The 15000-nt window shown below is 39.1% G+C and overlaps 1 protein-coding gene and 1 pseudogene across 2 annotated transcripts in view; one reads left to right on the top strand and one right to left on the bottom strand.

The window, feature by feature from the left end:
* Window positions 1-15000, top strand: part of LOC138056468 (D-ribitol-5-phosphate cytidylyltransferase-like) — a 35806-nt gene that overhangs the window by 1570 nt on the left and 19236 nt on the right. For both annotated transcript variants that reach the window (XM_068902378.1, XM_068902310.1), the window contains exons 3-6: window positions 436-499; window positions 1508-1563; window positions 1676-1739; window positions 2002-2082. In XM_068902378.1, coding sequence (XP_068758479.1) covers window positions 436-499; window positions 1508-1563; window positions 1676-1739; window positions 2002-2082 — 265 coding nt within the window. The remainder of the gene's footprint in view (window positions 1-435; window positions 500-1507; window positions 1564-1675; window positions 1740-2001; window positions 2083-15000) is intronic.
* Window positions 7106-7797, bottom strand: LOC138048931 (uncharacterized; annotated as a pseudogene).

Below are 15000 nucleotides of genomic sequence, written 5' to 3'. Positions count from 1 at the left end.
GCTTAGGGTTAGAAGTGAGTTGTATTGAATCATGAATTGGTTGGGCCATCCACCACAACCTCATAATACAGTAAGTGTTGATATCATGATGATGTACATGTGGCTTTATACGAAGTATTAACATAAACAATGTCTATTAAAGAATGCAACAAAGCAAAAAGTCATGGAATGGTTTGAATTTAGAGTAATGCATTCCCATTGTGATGATCTACATTGTATGTGAGTGGGTTTGGGTTCCAGAAAGGGGGGCTTTAAAATTAAGCACTTTATTGGAAATATTAATGATAAAAAATTAAAATTGATAGAGATTTGTTTGTCCATAAGAGTACTTTACTGTTACTCATGGCTGTCCACTAATATTTAACGGTGGTTCATTAGTTAAGCAGACTCTGCGAAAGCTGAGAAGCTGAAGCTATTTACTGTTGCATTTTATAGTGTGTCTTGGATCAAAGAGATTATTGTCCCTATTGGTGAAAACTACATGAAGGAAGGACAACAGGTACACTTGTATAGTTTTGAATCATTACATGGCAATAATACATATGACTTGTTTTTTTCCAGTAATCTGATCAAATTATGAAGTCATGGTGTGTTCTTTAAGGTTTCCCTTATACCTTCAGATCGGCAATTTTCTTCAAATTTGGATTTTTTCGTTAAAGTAATGATCGAAATGGGATCTCTAACGTAAAAAAGAAACTATTCAAAAAGATTAAATATTGGCGGAGAAATGACGGTTTTACATTTTGGCCGGAAGTAAAAATTACCCATCTGATTGACAGTTTTAGCACTGTTTTCTCAAATCAATTTTTCACTCGAAGCAGACACTTTAAAGAGCTAAAACTCACAGGGAATTATAAATAACAAAAATGTGTCTGTACGGTGGCTTGTAAGGGCCATCAATAGTTCAGAAAAAAAAATTCATAATGACACTTAGTAACTGTCAATTGACACTTATAACTGGCATTTACACTTCCAACTGTCAACGATAGTAACTGGCAATTGACACTTATAACTGGCATTTGACACTTATAAGTGGCAATTGACACTTATATGTAGCAATTGACACTTATAACTGGGAATTGTCACTAATAACCAAAAATTGACACTTATAACTGGCAAACGACACTTATAAGTAGCAATTGACACTTATAACTGGCAATTGACACTTGTCAATTGGTACTTATAAGTGTCAATTGTCAGTTATAAGTGTCAATTGACAGTTACTAAGTGTCATTATCAATTTTTTTTTTTTGAACTATTGATGGCCCTTACAAACCACCGTATGTCTACGAATTTTTCATTTCAAAATATTTTTTCTCTGAGAGCGATTTTTGTACGAACACTTTACATTTTTTTAAATACTATTTCAAAAACGTTCTATACCTAAAATTGAAAAAATTGAAAAAATTGATTGTGATTGAGAGTTAAAGCTTCATCTTTTGTGGTAGTACATTGTATTTCTCAAAGTTTTCTTTTGTAATAATTGTAAATTATTATTGTTCTTAAGATCCTTGAGGAATTTTCACACTATAAAGTCAGATTAGCACACGGAGGATCTACAAGGTAAATACCAATAAGATGTATATTGTACTAATATTGGTAAAATATAGGTAAGTGTTTATGCTTGTAATTATCCTGTAACATAATTCATGCTGTATTCTAATTGTTTGTTTAGGCACAGGTCAATATGGAATGGTATCCAAGCAATCACTGTAGATGGCAGACCTTCACCTAAAGTTGTAAGTATATAATCATTCACAATTTAACTGGAGGCCCACTTCTCAAGCCTGCTTTGTCACCCTTAGTTTCTGCTTCTTTTCCTCTCGACAGTAGATGATAAATAGCAATCAGAGAATTTCTCTAACTGCATTATGTCATTAGGTTAAAATTGACTTTTTGAAGTTTAATAGTAAACCCACGGTAACTATGGGAGTCTGGAACTTTGAGGCAAAAGATGTTTTGTCACTAGTAGTAGTTTTACCTGTTAAACGTTTGTTTCAGGTTATACTCCATGATGCAGTCAGACCATTTGTTGATCAGAAAACATTACATAGAGTGACAATAGCAGCTAGCAAGCATGGGGTAGTGTATCTAATCTGTCAGTGAGTGATTAATTTGTCCTGTAAGGTAAATGTGTGTTCCTTATTTCCTCCAAAATATTTCTTGATATACTCTACGATCAGAGCGTATTCAGGCCATTTTAAACTCTGAAAACTCCACTGTAATTTCATTGCAATGAGATATCGCTTTTGTGCCGCAAGAGCGCCACAAGATTACAGAGGACGGATACTTCAACGGAATTTAGGGAAAAAACACTGCATTTTCAATATAATCAAGTCAGCGATGATCCTCGCAGTTAGGAACGCAGTTTTAGCAATAGACCCTTCTCCGAAATGGCGGCCGAAAATTCAAAATTCTACTAACTGTGGTTAAAATTAAAAGCTAATATCAGAAATAGACAGAGCACCTTTACTTTTAGTAACCGTGCAAAGTTTCGGCATATGAGGTGGAATATCAGCTGAGAAAATGTAAGTTGAAAAATTTACAGACCTTTGTATGATTGGGGGTATGGCGTGTACCCCCCCATGCAGTCTTACAAACTTCTGTAAATTTGTCAAATTTCAACAGCTGATATAACACCTAATACGCTGAAACTTTGCAGGGTTACTAAAGTAAAGGTGCTCTTTCTGTTTCTGGTTCAGTTTTTCATTCAGCTCAATTTTAAATCATTCAAATCCGTTGCCGCTATTTTGGAGAAGGGTTTATTGCGTAGAAAAGCCTGAAAATTCAGGACTTCACAACGGGGTTGGAACCCGTGACCTCGCGATGACGGTTGGTCGCTCTAACCAACTGAGCTATGAAGCCGCTGATGTTGGGAGCTGGTAATTTGTGGATTCAGATGTTCCTGTGATGAATGAATCAATCAACGTAAGGATATATGAAATGAATCATACATTGAACTGCGGACATGAAATCAAGTAAGCTATGATCCTCGCAAATATGAACGCAATTTTAGCAATTGCGTAGAGAAGCCTGAAGAATTCAGGACTTCAACGGGGTTTGAACCCGCGACCTCGCAATACACTAACTTAACTTGCGCAGGAAGAAAAACTGCAGTACCTATATCTTCAGAAGGCATGGAAAAAAAAGAGAAATGTACTCCTTTTCGAGATAAATCCATCATGGAACTGATTACAGCTAGAGCGTGTGTCCCGTAAGCTTGTAACAGAAAAAAAAAACGTGTAGTTCCTAAGAGCAGGGAGAGCTGGTCGTTTCGCCCGATAGCCTATTCGCTCTAAAAGAAAACCCGTTCGCCCGATATACAGACCAGCGTAATGTTTCCTGATTAGCGTACGTGACACATAATCCGTGTTTGCTCAAACATGTACTCAGCAAATAAAGCTAGACAAGCGCGCGCAATACAAGTTGACCGCTGTGTACGAAATAATTATTCTTAATTCCATTGCCCTACAACATCTCATCAAGTTGTAAACGTTACATGTATTAGCATTACTGCATCTTTGAAGTAACTGTAGAATACTCAAAATGACATGCGAAATTAAAGACGTATCAACGACCACTTTGTGGGTTGGCACAACGCCCCGAACCGCGAGACAAGCAAGAGCTAATATCATGCAAATGGACTTCAGGACCTTATCCACAATTTTATCCACGGTTTTGCTTTTCACTGCTGTCAATGTAGCGGACTGGATGGTCGCATCAATCTATGTGACTGACTGATTTCCACTCAGTCTTTCAGTTTTATCGTTCATGTAGAAAGCCACAGCAACCACAGAGTAATTTCCACCCTTGTCAGACATTTTCCTTTTTTCTTTTATGGACCATTTCCGTGACTTGCCGTGCGAACGCATGTAGATGGATTTCCTGGGACTTTCAGTAATTTCACCTTTGACGGTTGACCAATTGCTGTCGCCGCAAATATGACTGGCTTTAGTAGAGAAAAGTGCAACTTCGGGGTGAGCGTGCTTATGAGGGTCAAGTAATATAGGGACTAGACTCTCCACTCTACGTAACTGAAAAATTGTATTTCTGTACGAGATAAAAAGCAAGCTTTTTTTTACCTATTTATTGAGAATTATTAATCTACCGGTAATGTCTCTTTTATATTCACAACCTCTTACCGATCGTTACGTTGAACCGACAGTTTAGTTCATGTTCTTAACACTCTCGCGTTATCAAAAAATCAAACAAAGGGAAATGAGCCTCCTTTGGGACTTGTTTACTCCGAAGGTTTGAAGGAAAGGTGAAAAGGTGACCCAGATAAACGATAATAATAATAATAATAATAATAATAATAATAATAATAATAATAATAATAATAATGATAATAATAATAATAATAATAATCAATAGAGGGGATTCCCTGTCACCATTATTATTCGTGATAGCACTAATACCGTTGAATCACATCTTAAGAAAAGCCGAGCCAACATACAAATTTTCCGATGATGGAGAGAGAATCAACCATCTCCTTTTTATGGACGATTTAAAGCTCTACGCCATGAATGAAAAAGGGGTGGACTCCCTAATCCAAACGGTGCGGGTGTTCAGCGAAGATATAGGGATGGAATTTGGAATAGAAAAGTGTGCTGTATTAGTAATGAAGAGAGGAAAAGTTGTTAAATCAGAAGGTATAAAATTACCGGACTACAAAACCATACAAGGACTGAAAGACGGTGATAGTTACAAGTATTTGGGCATATTAGAAGCTGACAGGATTAAGCATGAGGAGATGAAAGAAACAGTAACCAAAGAATATAAAAGGAGGGTACGGAAGATTTTAGAAACGAAACTTAATGGGGGTAACCTTGTCAAAGCTATCAACACTTGGGCTATTCCTCTCCTGAGATATTCTGCTGCATTCCTGGACTGGAGAAAGTCAGAGTTACAAGATCTAGATAGAAAGACCAGAAAATTACTTACCATGCATAATGGTCTCCATCCAAAGAGTAATGTCGATCGTATCTACATACCAAGAGAAGAAGGTGGACGAGGTCTGATTAGTGTTGAAGACTGTGTAGAATCTGCTACCTTGGGGTTGGAGAGATATATCAATGATAGTGATGAAAGACTGATAAAGGCCGCTAGGATGATCAGCGGTGGTCATAATAATGAAACAGAGGTGGAGTATAAGATACGTAAGAAAAATGAAAGAAAGGAACAGTGGAGGGAAAAGATTATGCACGGACAATTTGTACGACAGACGGAAGAAATATTAGGGAGTGAATCCTGGTTTTGGTTAAAGAAAGGAAGTCTAAAAAGGGAGACTGAGAGTCTTATTATGGCAGCACAAGAACAGGCGCTTTCAACGAATCTGATGAAAGCTAGAATATATCAAAATCAAGAGGACAGTAATTGTCGAATGTGTAGAAATGTGGATGTAAGCATAAATCATATTGTGAGTGAATGCCCTAAACTAGCACAAAAGCAAAAAAAAAGGAGACATGACTGGGTGGGTAAGAAGATCCATTGGGAAGTTTGTAAAGAGTAAGGTTTCATTGTCAATGAAAAGTGGTATGAACATGTACCTGAGCCAGTACTAGAGAATGAGAGATGTAAAATATTATGGGATTTTACGATACAGACTGATCACGTGATAGAGGCAAGAAGACCGGACATGATTGTTGTTGAAAAGAGAAATAAATGTTGCAAAATAATAGATTTTGCAATACCATATGATAGCCGTATTGAGGAGAAAGAAGTCGAGAAGGTAGTGAAATACCAGGATCTAGCAAGAGAATTGAAGAAGTTATGGAAAATGAAAACAATGGTAATTCCTATTGTAATCGGAACATTTGGAACAGTTCCAAAAGAACTAAAGAAGAGACTAGAGAATATTGGTATAGAGACCAAGATAGACGAGCTTCAGAAAAGTGTTATTCTGAACACGGCAAGGATTCTTAGGAAGGTCCTAGAAGTTTGAGGAGACTTGTTGTCACCAAGCTTCCTGGAGTACGGAAGTTCCATTGGAAGTCCAATGTGCGAAAACAAGATAATAATAATAATAATAATAATAATAATAATAATAATAACAACAATAACAATAATAATAATAATAATAATAATAATAATAATAATAATAATAATAAGAATTTGGTTTCGCAGGCTTCTCAGGCGCGAATATTCGAGTTTTTTGGTGGACTGCAAATTGGCCGCCCCTCTAGGTTTTTGCAGGGGCTGTGGGCCTCGTTTTCGTGTCCATCTGTCACGTCATGCTTGCTCTCTTTTGTGGCTTCTTTCGTCCAGGTGATTTGGTGACGTAATTCGGAGGACTGGGGAGAAAAATTTTAACGCCGTATCCCACAACCGCGCGCGGCCTTATTTTCGAATTCAACACGGCAGAAGCGAGGTTAGATCTTGTCGGGACTATATGATTGTTCATTCAGTAACAGGAAATGTGGTAGACACGTAATGGTCTGTAGAGTTTTGGCGATGGCAATACTGCAGGGAGTTTGGAAAACAACACCTACGGTCGCGCGCGGTTGTGGGATACGGTGTTAAAATGTTTCTTCCCAGTCCTCGAAATTACGTCACCAGATCACCTGGTTGTTTTCGACTTTTTGGGGTTTTCTTCGAAGCTAACTGGTTTTAACTCTGATTGCATTCAGCCTGGAGTGAGAGATTTTAACCGGGCGAAAACAAATTATATCATCGCAAAGCACATGTGTACGAGACGATTTCTTCGCGATCGCTCGTTTCTAGAAGCGAGCGTGGCCTGTTTGGTCAGGATGTGAGATGACGTGCTTTTGTTACATAGTTGGGACAACATTATTTATTCTGTTTACGAACACGACTTTGAATCGCCTTGGCTTTGGGATGTTAACCGTACGCGTGGGAACAGCCATATTTCATTGGCTATATATTTATTTTATTTTTATATTTTCACAATTTAATGGCATCAAAGGTAACACATGCTAACAAGAATAATATTAATAGCCATATGGATAATCCGTAAAGGAGTCCAGGAACCCATAAAAAAAGAACAGATCACCAATGAATATATACTAATACAAAATACGAAAATACAGAATACGAAAATACAGTAGTAAAATCAAAATAAAATCAATAATTCAACAATGGATAACTAATTTAATGTATTGTCCAATAAAAACTTCTTAACTCCTCGCTTAAAAATATTTGCACTTACTGCCTTACGAATATCGTAGGGCAGAAGATTCCAGGAGTCAACTATCCTGTGAAAAAAAGTATATTTGAGTGGATTTGTTCTTGCATATTTCTTTTTAAGAGATAAATCATCGTATTTCCTAAATGAATAATGATCAGCATCAGAATAAAAATCAATGTAAGAATCAATATTGACATTGCTTATTCCATTGAGAGCTTTATATAAAAAAGTAACAGCTAGAATTCTCCTATTTTTAAGTGACATCAAATTTAGCTTCTTTAAACGGGTCTCATAATTGTCCTCAGTCTTCAAAATGAACTTGGTTGCTCTTCTTTGTACTTTTTCAACTTTTTCTATTTTTTGTTTAGTATAGGGTGACCATACCACAGAGCAGTATTCAACATTCGATCGAACCAATGCGCAGTAGAGGGTTCTCAGAATCTTTTAGTTAACCCTAACATTCTGTTTGCTTTCGACACAATAATATCAATGTGCGAGTTCCAGTTAAAATTATCAGTAGTTGTAACTCCCAAGTCTTTGAATTCTTTAACTTCTTCCAAAGGAGAATTATCAAAGGAATAATTAGAGACTAAAGGTTGCCTTTTCTTTGTTAATCTCATAACTTTGCACTTTTTGACATTAAAAACCATGGCATTGCGAATACTCCACTGATGAAGAATATCCAGGTCCCACCTGAAAACAAAATTGATCACTAGCATCATCAATGACTCTTGAAATTTTACAATCATCAGCAAAAAGCGCAATAGTATTGCCAGGGAGAACATCGGGTAAGTCACTAATAAAAACTACAAAAAATAACGGCCCCAAAATGGAGCTCTGGGGGACACCAGACGGAACTTCTAACAGGGTGGAGGAGACTCCATCCAACACAGTTCTTTGCGAACGATTACTCAAGTAACTCTCACACCACTGTAGTAGGGAGCCAGAAATTCCAAAACTACAGAGCTTCCGCAGTAAGATTGAATGATTCACTCTGTCAAAAGCCTTGGAGAAGTCTAAGAAAGCAACATCCACCTGTCGTCCCTCGTCCAAAGCTGTGACCCATTGATGATGAGTGAGGACCAATTGTGTCTCACAAGATTTCCCCTTTACGAATCCATGCTGCCACTCAGATAAATAAGGCGAAACATGAGCATAAATAGCAGTATGCACAAGACGCTCCAAACATTTTGCTGGAATAGGTAACAGGGAAATTGATCTGTAATTTTCCACAAATTCCTTATTATTGTTCTTATGTATTGGAGTGATGTTAGCGGATTTCCACAAAGTGGGCATGACTCCTGACCTTAGAGATAGATTAAACAAATGTGACAAGGGAACCGACAGTTCCTTCGCACAGATTTGTAGGATTCTGGATGGTATATTATGATTTATGGATGTCAAGCCTTCTTAAAATTCCCTGCACTTCAAATGCTGTGGTTGTAACGTTCAGTAACAAGTTTGGATTCACAACATCTGTAGTCAGGCTGTTAACATCAACTGAATCTATTGAATAAATTGAGTGGAAGAACTTATGAAAAAGTTCCACCTTGGAAGACTTATCTATAGAACAAACATTATCATAAATAACAGTCTCTGGAATTCTCTTAGTATTAGATTTAACGGAGTAAAATGACCAGAAATGTTTAGGATTGTCCTGAAGTTTCCCAGACAGAGATTTAAGATAGTTATAATAACTTATATTAATAAGTCTCTTTGTTTCCTTTCTCAGCTCCTTGAATTTTAAGAATATGCCCGGTGAACCATTTGATTTGACTTGCTTCCATAATTTCCTCTTCTTCCTAATTAGTTTCATTGTATCGTTACAAATCCAGGGAGGCCTAGAGCGTCGCTTGAGTGTTATCTGTGGTATGTGTTGATTGACAGCAGCAAACAGAAGATCTTGAAACTTTATCAGACCTGTATCAATACAGTTATCGCATGTAACGAGATTCCAGGGAATAGATTGTAAGGTCTCCTGCAAACCTTTAAAATCAGCCTTTTTGTAGCAATATACCTTTCGCTGAATATTATTAGGCCTTCTCATCTCTGCATGAAACTTAAAGGTAAGTGGATGATGGTCTGAGTCAAATGCATGCGGATGCACCACTACATCTTCAACAAGAAGATGGTTAGGACCAGATCCAAATTTGGTTAGGACCAGATCCAAAATATTGCCAGAAGGTCCAGAATTTTTTAGATCTCGAGTTGCATGGAGGTTCTTTTGTACCAAAAAGAAATCATCCAAAATATTACAAAAATCCTCAGTTTCAGGGTCTGGTTTCGTAGGGCATCCAAGATTCCAATCAATATGTGGAAAATTAAAGTCCCCAGTTACAACAAGATTTGAAAGACCTGTCCTAGGCTATAGTTTGATTACATTTGTTGACTTTAATATATAGTTGCAGTGGCCACAAATAGTTCAGTCTGTTTCCGCCGAAGGTCGAAATTGAATCAGTGGAAGAGTACTCTGAAGCCAAGACCTATAAGAGTAAGCCATGCGGATCTAAGGAAGAGCAATGTAAAATTTATCAGCAGAAATAATTATTGCCAGTCGCACGGAGTTTGTCCACGGATAAACGGAAACGCGAGAGCAAATGTCACAGATGTTAGCTGATATTTGTACTTCCAGCTCAGAATACACGGAGTACTAGATGTAACACATGCAAATATTCTTTTTAAAATTTAGCCTTTATGCTTAAACATTACTAGTGAAAGTGAAAATGAGACGTTTTGATAACATGGAATTTGCGAGTTTACCGAAACTGGAGCCGTCACGCAACGTGTCATCAAAGGTCATATCAAAATCCACAGAACAACAGTGGACTTTGTCAGTATGTTATGTCTGTAAAACTTCAGCCGTTCACAGTAATGATTTCAGTAACAGACAACAATTATCACAGGCGGAGAACGCACTCCTAATCTTTGATTACTACTAGTAATTATAATAATATGGGCACTGGAGTAGGACAGGCTGGCGGCGCCTCAGCCTACTACGGGAAAATGGACGCTCCCGCCCACCAGAGGCTGGGGTGGCACCTTTGGCAAGTGCCCTGTTAGGGTTACAACAATAATTAAGGGGTAGGAGGGACTCCTTAGCCTTGGTTGGCAGTCCACCTCGGAGAAGAGGACTCTGATACACGAAACTCCCCCGCTAGTGGGTCAAATAGCAACTCTTCATAAACCAAATGGAGATGAATGATAAAGATAGACATGATAACGGCGTAAATGGGATCCGAGCTACGAGTGAGGGTGCCACGCCCGGCAGGGTGTCTGGGGAACAGCAGCCAGCACCAGGTCGTTATCCTGCTACTGCTAGAACAAAATGGTCCAAAGAGTTAAACAGGCTTGTGATGAAGTGCTACATCCGGAGTAACCCTGGTAGTAGGGGATACGGGAAACGCATGTTAGCCTTCTGGAGGGAGGTTGGAGAGTTTGAGATTGGTGAGCAGAGACTAGCTGGTCAAGCAAGAGCTGTAAAGGTAAATGGATGGCTGTCTGACGTTGAGATGGAAGAACTGAAAAGAGAAGTAAACAACGACGGTGGGGCGAGTTGAGATACAAGTAGACCAACCCATATGAGCGGTGAAATGATGACGGACAATGAAAGTCAGTCCGTATACGAAAGTGCCATGCAAAGTAAACAGGAAAGGGGTCCTAGCCAATATAGAAATGGACCATCTCACCTGACCAGTGAACCAATGACAGGCAGTGAACCTCAGTTTGAAAGTGACATGCAAAATGAAGCAGGCAGAGCTTGCAGCCACCATAGCACATCTTTGAAAATAGAACAACTAAGAGATGAGGAGAAAGACATTTACGAAAGTGATGAATAAAGGAGTGAGAGAAAGACTGCCAGCGCTGCAAAAGGTGAACAAAAAGAAGCTAAATGCAGAGGTTAAGAGGGTAAACCAAGTACTAGAAAAAATGGATACGGATGAAATAACTAACACCAATGACCTTATTTATGCTGGAGCAGTCGTTGTAACCGAAGAACTAGGATTAATAGACAGGAAAGGGTCACATCCAAAAGAGCCAATGTGGAAGCGAAGATTGGAGTCCCAAATCAAAGGTTTGAGACGTGATCTAATCAGAGTGGTGGCACTGCTACAAGGAAGATCAGTAAAAGAATTACATAGAGGTGAACTGGAACGAAAGTACAAGATATCTGAAAATGGACTTAAACATGTCTCTGAAGGTCTCAAACAGAGAATTACCGCCAAGGCTACAAAGATACAAAGATATCAGAACAGAAACAAGCAGTTCTAACAGAACAGACTGTTTGAATCCGCCCAGAGAAAGTTTTGTGAGAAGCTAAGTGGAGTCAAAAATCACTGTGAACCGACACCTGATGCAGAGATGGCTAAGCAATTTGGGGCAATATCTGGAGCGACGAAGCGACACACCGTAGTGATGCAGATTGGTTAAAGAAGCTAAAGGAAGAAGTGAAGGTCACACAGCAAGCCGATATGAGCATTACAGTACACAAAGTGTCACAATTTCTGAGAAGGGTTCCGAACTGGAAGGCACCATGGCCAGATTTGGTGCAAGGGTTTTCGTTTAAGAACTTCACCAGCCAGCATCGCCGTATCGCAAACCAGCTACAATCATGCTTGGATAATGGAAACATGCCTGAGTGGATGACCAAAGGACGAACAGTCCTAATCATGAAAGACCCTGAGAAAGGTGCAACAGCAGAGAACTATCGCCCCATAACGTGTATCCTGTCATGTGGAAGCTCCTTACAGGGATAATAGCTGAGGACCTCTACGAATTCTTAGACACTGAGAACTTACTTCCTGATGAACAGAAAGGATGTAGGAAAAACTCCCAAGGAACTAAGGAACAGCTCTATATTGATAAAATGGTAAAAGAGGTTAAATCCAGGAAGACGAATATTGCAATGGGATGGATAGATCATTAGAAGGCTTACGATATGGTGCCACATCCCTGGATTCTTGAGTGTTTTAAATTATTTGGGGCAGCCGAAAATATCACAAGCCTGCTGGAAAACTCAATGAAGAGCTGGCGAACGGAACTGACATGAAATGGCCAGAGCTTAGGAACTGTCCCCATCAAAAGAGGTATCTTCCAAGGAGATTCCCTGTCCCCACTCCTTTTTGTGGTTACAATGCTCCCTCTTACCCTCATTCTCAGAAAGTGTGAAGCAGGGTATCTATATGCAAACAACACTAAGTTAAACCACCTTTTCTTTATGGACGAATTGAAGCTATATGCCAGAAATGAGAACCAGCTGGATTCACTCATACAAACCGTGAGAATAGTCAGCAAGGACATTGGTATGAAATTTGGCATCGAAAAATGTGCTATCCTGGTATTTAAACGTGGTAGGCTGGCTCAGTCAGAAGGGATTAGGATTTAGGGATTTAGACCGCAGAACAAGAAAGGTCAAGAAAATTACTGACAATGAACGGGGGCTTTCACCCACGGGATTGTGTAACACGACTCAATGTCCCAAGGAAGGAGGGAGGAAGATGCCTAATCTCGGTAGAGGACTGTGTCAATCAGGCAGGAATATTGCTGGAGACATATGTCCAATCCAGTGAGGAGAAGATTTTGAAAGCCGTCAGGACGAAAGGAGTTGAAAACCAAGAAACGGCTGCCAGTTAGTTTTAAAGAGAGGAGAAGAACTGAAAATACCCAAGGTTGGAAAGAGATGGCATTATATGGGCAATTTGCGAGACAGAGCGAAGATCAAAGAAACGATGAAACAAGGACTTGGTTAAAAGAAGGAAAGCTTAAAAGAGAAACGGAGTCTCTTATTATTGCAGCACAAGATCAAGCAATAAGAACAAATTACGTAAAAGCAACGATCGACAGGTCACAGGATGATCCCAAATGTAGAATGTGTAAGCAAAACAATGAGACCATCAGCCACATTGTAAGTGGGTGCCCTAAACTGGCGCAGAAGGAATACAAAAAGAGGCATGACAATATAGCTAGGGCAGTTCACTGGGACCTAGAGAACTCACTAGCCAAAATTGGAACATCGAATTTCATATGGAAAAAAAGCCGGAAAACAACGCAAACAAGGTTGATATAGCGGTAATGGACAAGGAGAAGAAGACATGGCTACTCATCGAAGGACCGGTTTTCGGTATATTCTTGATATCAGATAGGTGGAAGACCAAGCAAGACAAATACAGAGAACTAAGAGCGGGTATTAAACATCAATACCCTGATTAATCCAATCAACCAACCAAGTAAATGTAATTTTCGATTTCCTAGCAGAATACCACCAAAGCCTGAAGAACGATCTCAATGAACATTTAACAGGAAAGAACGAAGAAGAGACGCAATATCTAATAATGAAAAGCCAGAAATGGATCATATCACAAAACGTTGAAATAGTTAAGAACTTTTATACCTATAAGAGGTAGAAAGAACTAAGCAGAACTTTGAAAGGTATAAGCTAACTGAACATTCATATTTGTAAATTAAATAGCATAGCCTAGGATTAGTCTCGTTATGCTATTGATCATGTAAAACTGCGATATCAAAAAGTGTCAATACTACTAATAATAATAATAATAATAATAATAATAATAATAATAATAATAATAATAATAATAACTTTATTTATTTCACTTACTTACATTAAAAGAAATAGAGATGATTGATAATAAAAAATTCAAAATTCTATAAAATTACGAATTCCATGATGCAGAGATATTAAAATCATACAATCGAATTATACTAATGACGGCTAAACCAGTGTCCATAAAACGCCCCGAGTATAAAAACATATAGACCGTGTATCTCAAATATCCGCACTAGCTACATTTATTTTACAGTCTAATGATTGCTCTATCTTGCTACGAAACGGCGTTCGCGAACCTCTAACGCATGCATGTACCGATCTTAAGAGTTCAAACGAAATCTGTGTCCTGAGCCAAGTGATTACAATATGATAAGGCTCGGTATCTTTCTGCGCTATCTTGTTTGCGAGATGCTTTAAGAACTGCTGACACTCGTTTCCCATTCCGCCATTGGTTCCAAACACTAAAGGCGTAAACGAACCCATTTCTACATCTAACACCCGCTGCTGGTACTTGCGCTTCTTCTCTTCTTCTTGCTCCTTGAACACTTCCGATGTTGGCTTGCTCTGGTAACACTTGGAGTTGACGTGCGTAACTCTTACATCAAAAAATGCCGTAACTCCTCTTGCCCAGAACCCTCCCGCTTTGATGTCCAACCTTGCCTCAGAACTTGTAACAGCGCTCCTCAAATGAAATCGCTCATTGTCCAGGGTTTGAAGGCGTGGTTCGATTTCGACATTATTGCAGATCTTGTCGATGAATGTCGTTAACAAGTTCCGTACACCATCATGTCTCTGCGCTACAAACCCCCCCTTTTTACAAGAGAGGGCGTGGCCAACGGTGAATTTATCCCCACATACGCAATGACTTGGTAGATCGACTAAGGGCAGGTCATAACGCAAGCGTAGCGAGTCTCTGAACTCTTGCTTGTTCAGGGCTAAACCCTGGTCCGCGAGGGCCATCGCATTCAGCCAAGAACTTGCGCCCTTGTCTCTCAATTGATTGACCAGTCGCAGCAGGTCTGGGGAGAGGCTTGAATCGATGCTATCCATTTTCTCTTTGGCACTTGCTTTCTTAAGTAATTGTTGATGCCTCTTTAGCTCCTCCATAGATCTTTCTCCTGGCACCATGATGGAACTCTGTGATGTAATAGAATCTACGTGCGCGGTGGTTAATAGTCTCGAGGCAGCAAACTGCTGCGGTGCCTTGGATCTCAGATCAGGAATGCCTAGACCCCCTTGACCCGTTGCTAAGGTAGCAAGTCTGCGCACCTCGTTAGGGAGAGGCTCTGAT

The sequence above is a fragment of the Montipora capricornis genome, chromosome 1 (genome assembly GCF_036669925.1).
Source record: "Montipora capricornis isolate CH-2021 chromosome 1, ASM3666992v2, whole genome shotgun sequence".
NCBI classification, from domain to species: Eukaryota; Metazoa; Cnidaria; class Anthozoa; order Scleractinia; family Acroporidae; genus Montipora; species Montipora capricornis.
This window is presented reverse-complemented; position numbering and strand designations above follow the sequence as displayed.